Consider the following 19,592-nt stretch of genomic DNA (forward strand, 5'->3'; position numbering starts at 1 on the left):
AGCCTCTGAAGAGAATGACTCATGCTTTAGCTGCTCTTGCTGGCTGACTGGCCTATGCAGCAGCACTGGCTTTAGCAGCAAAAACTAGAAAGAGTAGGTGCTAGTGATTTTTTCCTCCTTGGAGCAGGGAATTGCCCCAGTTAGGCTTTTATATTGATAATTCCCAAGAGCTCACTAGCAGTACTTGAGCAAGATTCTTAGAATCTCAGACAGAACCATTCAAACTATTTCTAGTTTCAGAAATACACCACACTGATTTTGCAAAAAAAGAAGAGACTGTCACAACTGAGATTTGATTAAATTACACATCCTTAAGTCGTCCGTGACAATAAAGTGAACACTACCAAACACTTGCTACAAACATGTCTAAAACAATACTATTTTTTTTTTCCCCTTGTGAGAGGGAACAGGGAGGGTAAAATATTCATGACATCCTGTAACAGAGTAAATTTTTTTGTACAGACTTTGATGTAAGAACATGTCTAAACAAGAAATAGCAAAGTGGAGGAACAGAAGCTGCCTGAAAGACCAACTAGTTTGGTAGTTATGTGACAAGGTATGCTAGAAAAGCCGGTGAATTCTTCCCTTATCCAAACTGTAATACACAACTCCCATTAACCCCAGTCCTGGCACCTTGCTGAGTAATAATGCAGATGCAGCAGAGATGATTACTTGACTGAGCATAGGGGTACAGCCCACAGCTTTACATCTGTGGGGCAGACCTTGCTCTACTCCAGAGCTAGAACTGGGAGGCTATAAACAGTGCGTGACTCCAGTTTTCCAGCGTCAGTCAGTCATGTGGCAAAGGGCACAGCATGACTAATAGAATCCCCCATTTACACACAAAAAGGAGAGCCTCCACCCACTCTCCTGACCACAAGTGAGAAGCTCTGCCAACTCTGGTCATTTTCCCCAATGTCACATTTTCCCTATTTGCAATGATGCCAATGAGAGGAAAACAGGGACAATAAGTAGCTATTACGCTGTTGCGTTGGACAGACCAACAATTAAGGAATTATCAGATAGTTGGGACATCTGGATCCAATTCCATGCTCTACTTATTTTGCTAAGTCTCCTCACTCTGTTTTGTTTTCTGGCTCAAACAACTACATTATCATATTCAGGTCTTACAGGTATTTTGTGAGCATGTACATGTGAAAGACTGAAATGTCCAGACATCATACATGCAGAACCACATGAAGTCAGAAGGATACAAGATCCTCTAAAACAGAGATTGGTCTGTCACGGTGCTCAAAGATTGTTTTGCTTCAAGAACCCCGAGAATCCCATTGCTTTACAACTAAGAGGAGAACTGGCCCTAGGGCTGTGCAAGAAGTTCTAGGAATCAAGGTTCTCACTGAACCAACCTCAGATTCAGAAACCTAGACGTGGCCTCCAAGATTTTCCCCTCCTCCTACCCTGCTAGATGCAACAGAAGGCCATATTCAGATTAGGGCCATCAGCTCTATCTTAGCATAAAGGTGTTTAAGGATGTATTTACCGCTAATAGACATAAGTACAATAGTACATATACATGTACAATAGTACAACAGACATAAGTATTCTTCAAAAATGAGATTTATTTTTCAAAATATTGCATCTAGTGGTAAATGTTTTACATACACTTGGCATTCTATAAGTAGTATTCTATACGCAACTAAATTGGACTAAAACATGTGGCTTTTTGAATCTTCATTGCAGAATGAAAATTCAAGTAGGTTTTGTTTCTAAGTAATACCACATTTCATGTGAAAGTGCAAATCCCAAAATCTTCATGCAAAAGCAGATTTTACACTTGTGTGCCATTAAAGATTCCCCTACAGTGCATGATTCGATTCATGAGTAATCCTAAACAAACCTGTGACACCCAGAAGGTGAAACTGCTCAAACCTATTCCATCACGTAAACCAGACAGTAATTTGAAAGTGCAGAACAAAAGACTTAAAGATTATATAGTCATACCACTTAAAGCTACTTCATTTTTAAATACTTCAGGTGCTATCAAACTTTGTATTTAAGGTCATATACAAATCAGTTTAGTTGGGAATGAAAATTCACTTGCCAACAGAAAGGATCTGACAGTATTTTCAGAAAGAAAAACTAATAAAACCCTGTCTATTTTGTTATGTCAAGACACATCTTCTCTCTGACTTTTAAAGGCAGAAACTTGAATCAATACAAATTGTAAAACTGTTAACTTTTCATGAGATATTTACAAGTCTGCTTCTCCAGTGAAAAATATCCATTACTTAAATGCTAAAAGCAAAACATGGGAAAATAATTCAGCCAGTTGCACAACTTCAGGGTCTTCACTCTAAGTTTGCTCCATTTGCAATATGTTTTAAACATTCTCAGCTTCGGATTTTCTACATTTAACTCCTTTGGTTGCTATGATACCAGCAGCAAACTGAAAATGTTACACAACACTCCTTTACAGATCAAGCAAAAGGATGACCAGCCATTCAAAAATAACATTATGTTCCTAACTCAAGTCTCACTGAAATGGAAACATTAAAGCCCAGCTGGCAGCATACAACACGACTAATTACACAGTTTCAGTCTTCCTTTCCCACTACCTCTCCTAAATAGAAAGTAAAGAACACATATTCCATATCATTGAAACACTACAGTTCAACAATTATAATTTAAAACGGAAGGATGTGGAAAAAAATAAAAGAAGCAACATCAACAAAGGAAAGGGTCATGTGAACCTAAGCGCTACTACTGCACAAACCACTGGGGGCTCGAGGTGCACAGGTACCTCCCTCCTTGAAAACAACGGCAGCTCATGTGCATTTGCACACAAACACATGCACGCACTTCCCTGACTTGTGTCTCCACAAGTATTTATGAAGACACACTGTGAACCAGATTAGGGAACTAACTGAGCAGAAAAATAACTGACAAAATCAGATGTCTAAGTAGGTATTTTCTACAGTTCCCCAGCTATTTCACTGCACAGCCACACAAACAGCGTGAGGAGCACAGGTGACAGCAGCACAGCAGCAGGAACGAGCAGCCAGGGGCAGGAACTGTTTAAAATCAGCCCCAAATAAACAATGTAATTTCACAGACGTGGAGATGCATCTCTGAGATGAATACAAATACACATTTGCTGTCACCTATTTGCTTCTGTATACAGATGGACATTTAGGATTTGTGAGTGGTGGCTTTGTTTAGTAGCTTAGGTGGGGAAGTGGGAAGAGCAAAGGGTTTGGTGTCAGTGCAGCCGTTCCAAATCCTTGGATAGAGGCAAAAAAATTTTATACAAGAATTTCTGGGCCCATTCAACTTCTGAGGAAAACAAGTCAAGCTACACTGCTTTAAATCTTTTTTCCTGCACCACAGACAAATCTTCAGTTGCATACCACATGCTCTTAATTCGTTTTGTACACCTATTTTCCATATTTCTTAAGTGCACTTGGCTGTGGTCAGTCTAACCTTTTCATGAGCCTCTCAGAGGACCCAAAAGTTACAATCTGCGTTCTTAAGCTTGAAAAGGAAAACTGGGCAAGAGGGGTTCAATATACAACATTAGTTTTGCACTACTTATCAAAAATGAAACTTCAGTTTTATTGTCTCACTTTAAGCTGCTCACACTAATTTTAGCTCTGGCACACTGCATAATTTATATAGTATACAACATTTTTAAAAGAACTGGCAACTTTTAATTTACAGCAGTTTTAAATCAAAACATTTAAAATGTATTTTTATGCTTCGCCTCTATCTTTGTCGCACTGTAGAGTTCCCTCTTTTGTCAAGTAAGTCTACAGTGTACCTGATATGTACACACACATCAAGTTTTCTTTCATTCCAGTGTATGTTTATGAGCTTATAAAATAACTTTTGTTACCTGTGCACCAAGATCTTTCATGTAGGGCTCAAGCTCCCTGAAGAGATCATAGCCTTGATGGAAAAAAGCCAGATGAGCATACATAAATGATAGCATCTAGAAGGAAGAAAAAAAAAAAAGCATTCATATAAAAGTTTAAATATTTATCAGATATCACATAAGTATCTCCATTCACATGCACAAACTTAAAAAAAAAAGTACAGGGTAAGATTGCTTATTTATTTATCCTCGCAATTTTATTTATCCTTGCAATTTTACATCAATTCCTTGTACAGCTTCCAGTGGCATAAATAAGTATACAAGTTTAAGGCAGCAAAAAGCAGAGTCAAAAATCTCAAATCTCAACTCTGAATTAGTTAATAGGATTAACCCTATCAACTGAAATAAAATTTTATTAAGGGAAAAAAATGGCTTCTAATTCATATTATCCAAAACTTATTAACTCCTGTTTAAGTAGGACACACAAAATAGAGAGAGGGTACAGAATTCATTTACTAATGATCCAAAACCATGACCTCTGTGAACACAGTAAAGACATAAGAATTGACAGTCTTAAAAAACAAAACATGTTGGGATGATACAGAGCACAAAGGTAAACAGCTGTGAAGCTGTGATCCAAAGTTTTCACTATTTAAAGGAATTAAGGAAGCAGAACTAGCCCTTTTAAAGAAAGGCACCATTTAATTTGGCAGTCTCTATATCAGTAAACCTTTTATAGAGATGATATGAAGGAGCAGAAAGAAGAATATGATCAGAAGAAAACAAGCATGAAGCTGTAACTGTATATTAATTCAACACATACAGCTAAAAGCATACTGCATATTAGCTGACTCTAAGCTATTTCTATAAAATAAGAATGCCATTTTTGAAGAAAGGACTGAATCCATCTTAGAAATAGATTGTAAGAAGCGCTCATTGTTTATAAATGAATATAGCAGTCCCAAAGAAAAGACTCTTTGGTGAACAGAGTCTTCAGTTTTAATCACAAAGCACATACCAAAGAGGCAACGGCAATGAAAGCCTCAGCAAAGCATTCACATTCGAACCAAAAGGATTGCCAAAAACAGTTTAGTATATATGCCGAGTTATCGTAAATGCCAAGGTGACCATCAGCAAGGTGCCAGCTGTACCGGTAATGTTATGATGGAGAAAAGGTCAAATTCATTTTGCATACACTGCTTTGCAGTCACATTTTTAAATTTTGTTTCAGATTTAATAAAATATTGTCTATATAGAAATTAAAATATACCTTACCGATTTTAAGATTTCTGATCTCCTTTTAGACTGAAGAACATTGATCTAGAAAAAAAAGCAAGCAACTTATTTTATTCACTTAGCAGATTTTCCCTCACAGAAGTAAACTGCGAATTACTTCCAAATAAGCATATCAAAGCTTAAAACACCAGAAGGACATAACTCAGTATCTGACTACAAAAAGCGTTTTTACAATAGTACAAAACGCATGCTAAATTTGTCATCAAGATAAGTGACTCATTTCAGAGAAAAAGCTTGCAAAGGTTTAATTTCACAATGACAGTCACGAAGTTTTATAATAGAGGGGAAAACAATTAAGATATGACATGTCATCCAGAAGTAACATAATACACCTAGGTACCAAGTTTTCTTGCTTGCCATCTTCAAGAGACCAAATTCAATGCTTATTTCAAATATCCTTTTTTGACCATCTGAGCCAACCCAGCCCCCCAGCTTCTCCTTAAAGGAGCTGCAGTCAGCACCCTGCCTCCTCCCCCTAGGAAAGGAGATAAGACTATGTTATATATGGTCCCCCCCGAGGTTGATACTGTCTAAAAAGTCCCAGAACTGGGATACAGCCCCAGCCATAAAATGAACAAGATCACAGTATCTTCAATGAGTAACATTTCGCATATACTTGCTCTTTAAAGCTGGCTGAGGTCACTGACCCTAGAACATGAAGCCTTTCACATTAAATAGAAAAAGGAACATACCTGATTTTGCACATTCACCTAATTCTTCTATGCTACTTTCACTATCATCCTCCTATCTCTAGTCTGTAATTTAAAGCTGCCATCCAGAACTAGAGCTTTTACTTAAAAGCCCCATTTAACAGAAACTCCCATAACTCCAGAATTTAATACCTCTGTGTCTGCTTAAAGATTCCAGCAAATGAAAACTTACTGAAACTATAATCAAAACCAGATTGTACTTCTCTATCTAAATAGTCAGTATCTTGGAAAACCTTCTGTAACAAAAATAATTAAGACTTCTTCATATAGACCAAACACTCAGCTTGTGAGGAAAAAAAAACAAAGGGAAAGCAAAGGTATTGAAATACAGTTTAAAGCCAATGTAGCTACAAAGAGGCTACAGTTGTGAAGTCACTTCTCCAGCAGAAGGGAGTCACCTAAGCAAAAGGGTCACAACAGCTTCATTTTTAACCTGTATTAAGTTAAGCAGCATTGAAGCTTTTTCTTTGTCACTATTAACAAACCTTTATTAGAGCAGTTGTTAACATTTTAAAACATACAAATTCCCGACAGCAAGAAAGCCGCAGTTCAATAAATACCCAAACTGGCCTGCAGCAGCGATGTCCAACCTTTCCTCCCCCCCTCACTGTCACGATTTTCCCACCCTTGTCTAAGCAGGGCTCCAAGACCCCGCTCGGCACCCCCAGGGCTGCGGGAACAACGAGCAGCGGCATGCAGGGCCCGGGGCACCCGCAGGGCCCGGGGCACCCGCAGGGCAGCAGCGGCCCCAGCTTCCTGCCAGCGCAGGCTCTGCCGCTGCCGCCGCCGGCCAGCCCCACGGAGCAGCCCAGCGCTGGCTTTGCGGGGCGCGATGCAGCACTGAGCACTAACGATGGGGGCACGAAGAGCAAAAATGGTCCCTGGCGGAGTAATGAAAGCCAAGGGTATTCCACTAGCTCAGGTGAGAGGCGCTAGCTTCAGATTTCAACCAAGTCCGTCTCCAGTGCGCCACTCCAACCCGCTCGGTTTCGAAATTTAACCATGAGCAGAGGATTCGGAGGAAAGGAAACAGTGCACTAGGTCAAATCCAGCCTCTTGCTACCACGCTCATGCAAATCACATCATGCCTTTAAGCAGCTGGCGCGCTGCGACTAGCTCCCTGCAAGCTACAAACAGGGAAAAGTCACATGCTGCAACCATCTGCTCTCTCCAAACTTCAGCTGGGATTGTAGGAGTGGGCACCATAGCGTTCGGCTGTGTAGCACGACAGATCCCCAATTAGGCCCGTGGAAACACTGTTAGTACAAATAATGAAGTGGTACATAAGTCACATGACTTTTCAAACAGAGAAATAAAATTTGTGCTTAGTGCTTACAAGACAAAATGCAGTGTTGACCACTGACCACAGCTTCTGCATGCATGCCTTGGCTGACCAGAGCTGTGAGAGCTCTAGGATGGGTTTTGCAAATTCCATTTTATTTTGCAAGTAATGCATGCCATTTAAAGAACAGTTATGTTAACTAAGCTTCAGATAACCTACTGGACTGTCACAATCAAGATAAGACTTTCTCATATCAGAATGATATACTTCTAAAGGGCTGTTTTGTGTTTGTATGAACATAGGAGAACCCTAGACATGTTAAACAATAGGAGGTGCAGGAACCGCCCGAGTCACAGGTAACTACCGCAAGACAGGATTATGCAACCATGAAACACATGCATTAGAAGAGTCCACAGAAAATTTCACAGGCTTCAGAATAGTAGGACACAAAACACCTCCCAACATCCTATAGCAGTTCTGCATTATAAAGCAAAACCGTAACTACATGCCATGGGAGAATTCAATTACAGGTCCAAACTCCCAGCTTCCTAGACTAGGATATTTGTTAAACAAAACACAAATCAGAAAACTGAAATTGTAGTAGTGGTCAGCATCCAAGTATTCAGGTTCTTTGTAATTGCTAGGCTAGGTTACAGTTTATTTCAAATATAAATGAATTACAGCATAGCCAACACAAAATACACATTTAAATGTGCATTAGATCAATTTATTTTGAAGAAACAGTATTAGTAGTATTTAAATTGAAAATTAATCTGTGCTATTGCAGAAAAAGCACAGAATAGCATAGCATTAAGCAATAAGGATGCATCAAGTAAATTAACTGCTCAGATTTCATTTAAAAAAAACAACCCACAAACACACCACCTGCAGACTTAAAAACTATTTCTTATACATTGGTAATTTCCACAGCTTCTGAGAACCTTACAGCAAGAACTTCTGAAAGACTTGTCTCTAATTATACGTAACAGACAGTTTTGAAAGATAACTTTTATTGCTGCACTTACCTGAAGAACGTAATCCAGAGCTATGTGCCGAAAACATTTCCGTGTTGCAGTCAAAATATTGGTCGCCTCCTCTACCTCGTGCTGCTTATTTCTTTGCACTTGGGCGTTTTTTACTAGGGCATTCTCTTTTTCTTCACTAACTTTCTCAAACTGTTTCTTTGCATCTTTAAATTTCCTAATATCTCTAAAGACAATAAAAAAATGGATGACAAATGAATTCCAAAGTGTAGGAGAAAAAGATGTATTGAACAGAACACTCTTATGACTGTTATAGCTAGCTTCATTGCTTTTTCTTTAATAAACGTTCAGATCAAATGCAAATCACAAGAAGCAGGATTTTAAACTTGGACAGTTTTTTAAACTTGGACAAAGACAACATGCAATTTAAGATCAATAACATATACTGTTTTAGTTTTAGCATGTCTTCAGCTGAATCTAAAGCCTCCCTGGTGTGAGGTGATTTTTGACAAGGCTTTAATACACACCTTTCAGTTTATGGGTGGTGATTTTCAAAAACGTTTCACCAACCCACTCAGGAATTAGATTTTCTTTAATTCAATTTTACCAGTAATTTTCCATTACAAGTGAAAAATAACTTACTCTTTAACAAAACTCTGAAGTTGTGCTTTAATTGATCTTTGGGTTTGGTCAAACAGGATCTGAAAAAAAAGCATTAATATTTAGTTCAATAACTTGGTGTTATTCATAGCTTTCCATTTTCAACATATGCATAGATAGTAATTAGGAGCCGCTAAATGCTTTACGTCTTCCTAAATCTTTCCCTCACCTTTTTGAAAGCTCTTGACCTCACACAGTAGTTTCTGAATTTATTCTGTGTGTCGGACTGAATACTTTTTTCACATTATATGCCACTTCTGGGATTAAAAACATCTTGCTTGAAAAATCTTTGCCAGAAATCCACTGTGCAGCAAAACAAAAAACAGAACACACAGAGAACTAAGAGTAGCCTTGGACTAAAACCAGGCTGGAAATCTTGCTCCATGTTCACATAGATACGCATACAAGAAAGCATGAAGTAGAAAAATGAGGAAAGCATGATAACTGTTATTTTTGGCATAGGATCAAGTAAAATAACTTTTATCTGAGTTCCCCTGAGATAGAGGCAGCACTCTCCACAACAGTGTATTTTGAGAAATAGGGCAACATTCTTCCAGCTCTACTAAGTCACTTGAGAAAGTCCTTTGCAGAACACCTTTGAAAAAGATAGGTTTGCACCAGCATGCTGAAACCGATGTTGTTGCAGGTCTATTTCCAGCAACACACTCGGCACAGTAAGGGCTCAAGACTCTCGACACATCACAAAGTCACAAAAAAGTAGCCTGGACCCTCCTTCACCAAAGTAATTCTGAACTGAGCGAGTGATGTTGGAGAGAGTCATGTTCTAGCCTGTTCCATTGACCCCTGGAACTAAGTTCAAGTGCAGCACTATCTGACATCGCAAATTATTTGCACAGCTTCATTAGTAGAACCTAACATTAACCTGTATTATCCCTCAATTACAGGTCTTGTCTTCCAAACATGACTGGCTGTCTCTGTTTAGGTGATAAGTTGAACTACATGATTGATGGTACGATCTGGATATATGCCAATTAAGGTTTAATGGAAGATCAGGAAACTAATTTAAATACTTAAGTGCCAAGAAGATTTGCTTTTTGGTTCATAGGTCAAAACCATAGCAACTTGAGGTACAGTTCTTGTAAACATACATATGCTTATTATGCAGGATTAGAAGAGAACTGTTACTAAACCAATGCTTCTCTAGTATCAAAATACACAATCCTTCTAAGTGCATCATTTTGCAGAAGACTAGCTAGAGCATGGTAAAAACTACATATAACTTATATGGGAAGACAAGAAATATGGAAACAACCCAAACTGAATACCTTGCACTGGTCTTCTCTTAAACACTGTAGTTGTAAGGAAAGACAAGAGTTCCTGGTATCCAGTTCTCTCATCCAGATAATATGACATGCCTTCTTTCATAGTTCATGTTTACTATGATGATCATTAAACAGTTAAGAACACTACTCTTCAAACAACCTTGAAGAAGTGATTTTGAATTTTAAGTAACTGAAGTTTTGTTTAATTCATATGACCTTTCACAGCTTAATCAACAACTAATCAAAGACAAATGAAACTGTAGAAGGAACATGCCCACGATTTCATACATAAAGCTATAGGCTGAAATTAATGAAGTAATATACATGAACAATTAGTACCACCTCCCTTACTTAAATTCATAACAAAAATCCACTGTGTCAAACTGCTACAAAGAACGGTTGCTTTTTTTTGTAAGATTTAAAGTGTTCTAAGCCGTGCTTATTTCTACTTTTTCTTACAAGATGGGGTGAGGGAGGCAGGAAAGGGGAATAATCATCCATATAACAATTTTCCTCAAGCTTTGCTAAGTTTCCAAGGCCAAAGCATACCCAATTGTTAAACAACTTCCATTTTCTCTTACATCCCCAGAAATTCTAACAGGCAAATGAAACTACACATTCCTTAAGCTTTACATCTGTCCCCCGAGGCTCTTTTCTACACCTCCCAGTCTGTCTTATTGAAATGAAAGGCATGACCTCCACCACAAAAAAAAAAAAAAAAGAGAGAGAAATGAAAGAATATAAAGTAGTAGTTGGCCCAAATGAACAGAATCTCCTCCAAAAGGTGAAGATCCAAGTGGTACATAACCTTACGGAGAAAGCAAGTCAACAACTCCGTTTCAGCTCTGACAACACACCTTCTTTAGACAGGTAACTCTGTTGTCTGCCTCAGTCTCGCTATTCACAAAACGTGAGAGCAAAAAAGCACACAGTGCCACGTACTGACAGCAAAACCCTTACCAGCTTAGTGTTTCTCTTTTCTAGAAACACTGAAGAGAGGACAGCATGACTGAGTTTAAGTCCCCAGTTACCAGTGGAACTATATCTCCATCCAGTCTCCATCTTTGGAGGCTTTTAAGACCAAAGTAGATAAAGGCCTGAGCAACCAGCCCTGACTTCAGAGCCAACCCTGTTTATGTCAGGCAGTTGGGCCAAACATCTCCTGAGGCCCCTTCCAACCTGAATTATCCTATATCTAACAGTAACACATGGAAGATCGCCAAGACACCATTTGCATTCCCACTTTGGAAAACCAGAAAAAACAGATGACTAGAATAGATAAAGAAAACACTTGACAAGGTGGAAATCATGCTGAGACTACTCCCACTACTGACATTTAAGCTTGCCAGTGCCTGAGGAGCGCACCAATCAAGATCCAAAACAGAAAGAGCATAACCATATGGGAACCCTACAGATTCGTGGACACCTAGAAATGTAAGCCTTGCAATTCTACTCTGAGTAAAGAGGAAAAAAAACTGCTAGGTAGAAAAATACCTAGATACATTTTTCCTAAAAGGACAGAAGAACTGTGCAGACCATGATCTGACCAGATTTATAACCTTCCCAGCACATTACCCTTAAAACCCTTCAAGGTAAGTCTGAGAAAGGTGCTATTTGCTATAAGCTGTAAAAGCTACTCCCTCATTGCTGAGCCAGTATAGATATTCTATTCATGTGGTTCCTAACCTTCTTTTTGCAGTCGTCTCATTTGATGAAAAATTGACAATAATCCAGGTCTCAATGGAGGTGCCATCTCCTACCCCTTCCCTCTTCCATCCGGACTATGCCTGCCTTCTCCTTCTGTTTTCCCCTCCAGCTTCTCCCCACTGGCTCTCCTGTCAACATGGTCAACAACAGAGCTAGTAGATCCTGCTGGACTAAGCAGACTGACAGAAAGCAACATGGGGCTAGAGCATAAGCCTGACAGAGCTCAACAGTAGAGCCCCATACCATGCCTCGCTGCTTATAACATCTGCGCCTTTCAGCAAGTGCCACCATTTTACTCAATAAGCTCGAGTATGCTAAGGAAGTGGAAACAAAACAAAACAAAAATAAAATAAAACCCCCAAAACACAAGCTGGACAGAACTCAGGAGACCAATCCTCTCTACTTCAATCGGCAAATAAATTTTATTTTCATATGCCTTACTGTTTGCTTTCTGCCTTCAAACTGCCTCATTTGGCCCGTGCCACATTTCTGCCAAAGCACTGCAAGCCACAATTGTGTAAAACAGAAATACACTAACAGCAAGAACATAACACCTAGGTCAGGCACTTCAGAAGGACTATACCATACAGCAAAGAAAACAGGTAATAAAGTAACCAGCAACAGCGTGATGAGTGTAATACAGAGGGCCTGAAAAGCCAGCGATGGCCAAATGGATTCACCTGCTCTATCCAATCTACAGAAATTGCCAACACAAAAATAATGCTCTCTCCCACTACTAAAGCTGGCTACTGCTTTGAATATTTACACTCACTTCTCCTTGCCATCAATATCAAAGTATCATTGCCCACCTACTGACCCCTTCATAATCTTCATTATATTCATCTTTGCACTTCAACCCTATTCAACAGCATCAACACACTGACTTTCATATAAACCTTTTCTAAAAGCATGCATTTTCAAAAGAAAAAAAAGCCATGTGAGACAATTTTAGGAAGCTAAGTTGATGCTAATAAACATTTCAACTGAAGCATTTTGAACAGCATTCTCTGTCTCATTACATTTTAAACTCCTACTGGTACAAAAACCTAGATGCCCTGCATCTGTAAGAGTCCAACATATCTTCAGCACTTCAGAGAAGCTTCAGTTCCTTTCCAGCAAAGGACTAGAAAAATGAAAAAAAGAGCAGCAGAGGCCAAGGGAAGAGGAGGGGAATAAAAGAGAGAATATATTCTTTGGGCTTTCAGGATACAAGACTGAACACTTTAGTCAGAAGAGAGGGGAAAGAGAAAGGAAAAAAAAAAAAAAAAGAGCACCAAAACAAAAAGACCCCACAGTTTTCAACCCATGCATAAATTTGAGCTTCCAGAGGAAGTCTGACATGGTTAGGACTCGACCCTACCATTTTCTTATTTCTCTACACTTGTCTGCATCTGTTACACTTCTGAAAAAGAAAACCATAAAAAAAAAAAAAAAAAAAAGGTGCTTCATTTTGTGCATTACAAAGGAGGGGGAAAAAAAAAGCAGAACATACGGAAAAAGGTAAACAGTATTTCAATCCAGTAAAGAAATATGCTCATAGATCACTGCTGCCCAATTTGATTAAAAAAAAAAAAAAAGTGAAAATCCAGAATTTACTGTGTCCTACAGTACAGCACTGGATTTCAGCAGGGCTTACAAATTCTAAACACAAAAATAAGTAAAAAAAGTCTTCAGAAAAGAGATATTTATAGATATTTCTATAAACAAAATATAAATAAAATATTTACAAGTATAAATTAAGAAGTATTTAATACCACTTAAAGTGTGCCCTTTTGAGTAATATCAACATGAAAAACTTCAGTATTATTCTTTTATCAAACATAACTTGTGAGATGACATAAGCTACAGAGTCCTGTCTTAGCTAAAAAAATACTTACATTGTGATAATTGATCATTTCCTGTAAGGTATCAGAAAACTTTGTCAAGCTAGTCTGCAAAGAAAGAAAAACAAAATTGTTTTGAGTTAAACCTTAAAGTACAGGGCACAAAAGCAATGCTTCAGAGGCTTACAGCTTTTCAGTAAAGAACTTGGAATTGATTCTTAGCATGATTATTAAATCTAAAACTACACTAAATCCATTATCCATTATACTAGAAGGAGAATATGGGAATAATATCAACTTAAGCTATTACTAAAACAACAAGCAACAGAAATAGGTTATTGCTACCCTACCTATATATAAAGGACCAAACTGAAGCAAAGCAGGAAAAATTCAACCCAAGTTCACTAAATTATTATTTCACATGACTTAAAAACACTAACTTATACTATTTAGTATTTATTAATATTTAATACCATAACTCCAGTTATCGTGATAACTGCTGCCTCACAGCTGAAACGCTTAGTAACATCAGAATGAATCTGTTGAATCTCTACAATGTCTCAATTAAAAACATTTATGAAATAACAATCCCTAATATATTTGGATAATTACTTATCTGACACTTAAGTGTAACAAAAACCTGCTTGGAATCAAATAACTTTGTATCTGGTTACAAATTAAACTTGGCTAACTTTTATAAGGGAATTTGTCACAGCACTATGTTTTTAGCCAGTACGTTTCCAAACAATGACCATTTCTGCCACATGCAAACACCACATTAAATTTCACAAAGATACATTTTTCAACCAGTTTGGGAAGATGTATACCTGCAATAGATGTTCTATTACATAACATGCATTAAACATGCATGACATACACAATTATAACATATCTGCGTATTTATTAAATACAATTTCATACCTCAATTCAAATTATCATACATATCAAATACTGAGTTTGATCACACAAAAATAGTAATTTTACAAAAATCACAGAAAACAAAGTGTGGGCTTTGCATAATTAGCTATTCCAGCTTAGCCTAATGACATCAACCTGATGTATACTGCCATCAAAGTGGGCTCAGTACAGTTAAAATTTAGATTTCTGTACACCTGGAGAGGGCTAGATCCCTCGGATGCCATCCAGTTGCATTTGCAATGGTACATTCCCAAAGCTCGGAGAACAGGCTCCTAGGTTATTGTGATTGGAAACCTTTTATTTAGCAAAGTACACAGGGGCACCTGTACACAGCATCACCTTGACTTTCCCCAACCATCCCAAGATGACAATGCCTGTCCCAAGACATTTTCTGGCCTTTGGAAAACTCTTGCAATTGCAAATTACAGCCTTGACCTACATGACAGTTGTTTGCAGTGCATGACGGTCCAAAACGCTCACTGTTAAGATGTATACCAAAGAAAAATAGAGCAAAAAGAACAAATAAGAGTACAAACATCTTCAACTACTTCTCTTGGTGAGTGCTACATTTCATCCTTTTCATTTGTGCTTTTCTTTTTGTTTTCACTCTTCAAGAACATACCTCAACCAACACATCTTTACTTGAATATTGTGCAAGGTCTCGAATTCCATTCATGAACTGCTTGTTGGCTGTACAGAAAGCTTTCCCAGTATCAATCATTGCAATACAAAGCTTCACCAGCTAAAAAAATAAAGAGGGGAAAAAAAATTACAATAAAAAGTTTTATGTCCTTTTACCCATCATATACACATGAAACATACTGAGCCTAGCTAAGTCTTAAGAAACAAGTGATTTCAAAAGTTAGGTTCTGGCCAACAAATGGAACCCCACGTTCTATGAAGAGCTTTCTACTGCATGGTAGTGCAGTATGCCATTGATACCACGTTAAGAATTAACTACTCTTTTTATAAAAGCATATTGATCTTTTATTGCTAACTGAGATCTTGCACACATTGCAAAAGAGAGAAGGCTAGACAAGGGTAAAAAAGCAATCTTTCATCATCGACTGAAACATGACTAGTTAGGACCCAACCAAATCAGAAATGTTTTGTGTTCTTCCTAGCCAAAAGAGGAAAAATAATTGCTTCATCTTGGGACAGTCATAATAAAGGCACAGGAAAGCCAGAGGCTATCTGCACAACGCACAGCTGAAAGAAAAGATGTTTACACCCCAGAAGGCCCAGTAAATCAAATCCTCACTCAGGCAGACTCCAGCCCTTTCTCCGATGGGTTTCCATCCCTACCGCTCCCAGCTTAAGGCAGCACTTTCACTACCATAGTACTGGATAGCCTGGTATGGAGGCCTTCAGTATCCTTCTGGATCTTCTCCACTTTGTGGTCCATTTATACTCCGAGTTATTAATGAAAGAAAGAATGACTAGTGTGATGACTAAGATGCTCTCTTGAGTGAAGGCATATTATAGTTCAATTCCCTGACTGAACCTTTATCATTGAAGGATTTTTTCCAAGAACAGATTGGACAAATGTTGGTCAAGAACGATGTAGCAGTACCTGAATCTTTGGTGGGGCAAGGAAAGCAGCTGACTGGCCTTCCTCCATTATCTGCCTGAAAATTTTTTATGATGACTCATGTTTATGGTTCATGATCCTGATCCCAGTGTCCCTTCTTCCAGGGTGAAAAAAATCCATACAGTTTAGCCCAAAATCACATACCATTTTGGGACAATTAAAAAAACCCAAAAACCTAGGTTTTGTATGAATCACCTAGGAAAAAAAAAATTGCCATCCAAGTCTACACAAATTACCCTCTGGCCATAGTGACTTCTGCTCACACACAAGAAGCTTGGCTTTAGATCCCAGTGTTATACTACATCATTTATAGTCCATATTTCAAATAAACTGTTTAAATTGGTATCTTGTAAACTTGCTCTCTTGCCAGGAGGTCTTTTTGTTTGTACTAGGACATTGTCTCGCGATAAAACAGTAATAGGACAATTAAAGATTTTATATGGTATCATAGGCTGTACTTGGCAGTGGATTCTTGCAACAGGCTGGGGGTAGGGAGGACAAGGCCCTGAAAAATGCCCTTAAGAAGTCTGGGAGGTCTTTTCCCCAAAAATGACTTTTAGATTGGTGGGGAAAACAAACAAACTTCCAAGACAGATATGCAGATCCTTGAAGCACTCACATTGGTTCATCTACCAAAGCAGACTCATCACACTGACAGTTATGATACACATTGTTACCGCAGGATTCACCAAAATTCACACTAAGTTTCAAAATGAAATATCTTAAATGTATTTTGACAAAGCAAACAGTCACGCTATTAACTACAAAACCTGGAACTACTGTTACAAGAAATAAAGGAGGGAAAAAGAAAAGAAAAACTTTCAGACTTAAAACTATACATTGAAATTCTGTTTTACTCATCTCAAGATCTTTCTGCAGCCACCTCTCAGCTGCAGGAACAAAGGTTAAAATTCAAAATGCTTCTAAGGAGGTCAGGGGATGACATATGCCTATGACATTAAAACACAGGCAAAAAAACTAACTTTAGAAACTTTCCATAAAACGTAGAGATAGGAAAGGAGACTTTTTACAGATGTAAAACAAAAACAACACACACAGAAAACACCAAGAGAAAAAAAGAAAAGCCTCCAAATACTACTGGTTAGGAAACAAACGAGCAGATTGCAAGGAACTGAAAAGATGCTATGTATAATCTATCTTCCCATCTATACACAAAGCATAGCAAGAAGCAGGATGAATTTTACAGTAGTTAAATCTTCCAGACTGAAGTAAAGGATATCTATACCTATCATGCTGGGATCGTGCCTGCAGACTACCAAAGCCAGAAAGCATTAAAGTCAAGTCTTTAAATCAATGTGCTCATGCAGAATGCATTTCTCATAAACCATAAGCTCTCAGGGCAGCAATAGCCAGCCCCTGGCTCTTAACTCGCATGCAAGCTTAATTAGTTCGCATGTGGCTCCCATCGTGGGACGAGTCACGTGGCTGCAAAGGGGCCATGCTGGCAGGGGGGATTGCACAAGGCAAACCCTCAGCTGCGGGAGAAAGCGAGCTCATGCTGGCTGCTGCTGCTGCTGTTACTCAAGCTTGTCTCCAGGGCCCGACTACGTGCTCAGCCCAAATCCATCCTGTCTGCAACAGCAGAACACTGGGGCAGCCACTGCCATTTCCCATTGGTGAACTTTAAACAAAGCTAAACAATATCTTTTTCTGTTTTTCAGAGCAGATATCATTGCATTAAGAAGTTTACCTTGTCAAGTTTCAGTTCCAGCTCCGTCACATCTCCTTCTACTTCTTCTAAAGCAGCCCTGTATTGTTAAAAAAGAAAGTTTTCCTGTAAGTTTTTATACAAAATACTCTTGAACTTGGGGCTGGGGGAAGAAGATATATATTTAATCCATTTATTTCCATCTCAGTTTCACTTAATTTCAACTATAAAACACCAGATTTTAGAGGACCAGGAAGACTGCCTGCTAGACACCTGACTGTCAAAACCAACCAACCAACCCACCCCACAAACCTGGCTGGTACATTAAATAGCTTAGCAATCAGGACTTCAGATGAAATTTTATTATACCTTAATGTGTTTCACATTAGTTATATGATGATAGTAATGGAAACATATTTCAATAATGTATATGTTTGAAGGTATTAAAGGAAAGAGGAATTGCATCTGAGTGAAATTTTACAATTCTTCCAGTGATGCTTAGAGCTCAAACAGTCCTCTCCTCCCTCTCCCTACAATCCTACAGTTGTTTAATAACAAACTTGCAATAAAATTATGAAAAATATAGCATTTGCCGTGAGTCAACTGACTTAGCAATAGAGCCAAGCACGCACGAGAGCGAGCTGAGAAAGGAAGACACTTGACAAGGTTCATGAACATGGTTTGATCAGGCTATGGCCTTGAGGACTTGAATGTACTAGTTTCTGGCAACGAATGCTGCACTACAAAAAAAAGCCTATTTTACTGAGATTGCGATCTGACATTATAAAGAGGCCGGTAGGAACAGTGGTTTTCCCATCCTTTGCCCCCATCACCAGGGCACCTCATCTTTTCAGCTATTCCAGCATAACTGCTCATGGAGCCAGACTGCTCACCAGAAGTGCTCTGCTTTAAAAAAAAAAAAAAGAAAGAAAGAAAAAAAAAAAGAAAGAAAAAAAAAGAAAGAAAAAAAAAAAGGAAGTTTTCTGCAGTGCTTTATGGAAAACTGGATCAGATACACTTCACATTGGAAGAGACTTTTGTGGGACTGCAAAAAAAAAAAAAGTTGGACAGGGACTGTAATTTGGGAATTTCTTAAGCCAGCTTTACCACTGAGACAAGAGGACACGGAACCACAGCCTTACTGTCCCTTGCTAATTCTTTTCTAGTTCACATGAGTTCAAGCCAAGAACAAAAAAAATAAAATAAGCCTGGATCAAGCTCTAAACTCAAGAAAAGCAGTTTCTGAAGAGCAGTTCTGCAACATGCTGCCAACTGCCTGCAGTTCTCAAACATTCAGGATGAAAATCCTAGCTTTTTTGCAGATTTGGCTAATACACAGTTTCACTCTGGTTTATATACTTAAAGGCATTCCCACACAGTTACATTCTAGCCTTTATATCCAAAGGCATTCCCGCACAGTCGCATTTTGACTTCTGTGTGTTCTCTAGCATCAGACCATGAACGATTTCAGGCAAAGTTAATTCCTCTTTTCTGTTTTGTCTGTAAGTGATTAATTTCCATTTAAATCTCTCAAGTTAAAACTTGCTTCCAAGAGTATTAAAGAAGGAAAAAAAAAATACACAAAAGGAGGAAAGGATAAACATCTCAATATTTAGACCACTATTTTGTATTAGTTTGTTTATAAACACAATGCAACTGATTTTTATTTGTTCCTTTGGCATTAACATGAAAAGCATGATTAAGTAGTTTGTTTAAAGTACTGCAGCTATATCTGATAAGTACATTTAAAAAAATAATTTTTGTTAACTAGCAAGGAGTTCTAGCTCCAAAGGGTTTTATGAGCTTAAAAAAAAAAAATCTAAACCAGATACAAGATG

At 38.2% G+C, this 19,592-nt stretch overlaps 1 protein-coding gene across 4 annotated transcripts in view; it reads right to left on the bottom strand.

Moving 5' to 3' along the window:
• ACAP2 (ArfGAP with coiled-coil, ankyrin repeat and PH domains 2) overlaps positions 1-19,592 on the bottom strand; it is a 78,233-nt gene that overhangs the window by 38,419 nt on the left and 20,222 nt on the right. For all 4 annotated transcript variants that reach the window (XM_067301819.1, XM_067301820.1, XM_067301818.1 and 1 more), the window contains exons 2-8: positions 17,797-17,854; positions 15,117-15,236; positions 13,631-13,684; positions 8,746-8,804; positions 8,146-8,329; positions 5,108-5,152; positions 3,854-3,949 (exon numbers count right to left, since the gene is read on the bottom strand). In XM_067301819.1, the coding sequence (XP_067157920.1) occupies positions 3,854-3,949; positions 5,108-5,152; positions 8,146-8,329; positions 8,746-8,804; positions 13,631-13,684; positions 15,117-15,236; positions 17,797-17,854 (616 nt within the window). The remainder of the gene's footprint in view (positions 1-3,853; positions 3,950-5,107; positions 5,153-8,145; positions 8,330-8,745; positions 8,805-13,630; positions 13,685-15,116; positions 15,237-17,796; positions 17,855-19,592) is intronic.

The sequence above is a fragment of the Apteryx mantelli genome, chromosome 9 (assembly GCF_036417845.1).
Source record: "Apteryx mantelli isolate bAptMan1 chromosome 9, bAptMan1.hap1, whole genome shotgun sequence".
Taxonomy (NCBI): domain Eukaryota; kingdom Metazoa; phylum Chordata; class Aves; order Apterygiformes; family Apterygidae; genus Apteryx; species Apteryx mantelli.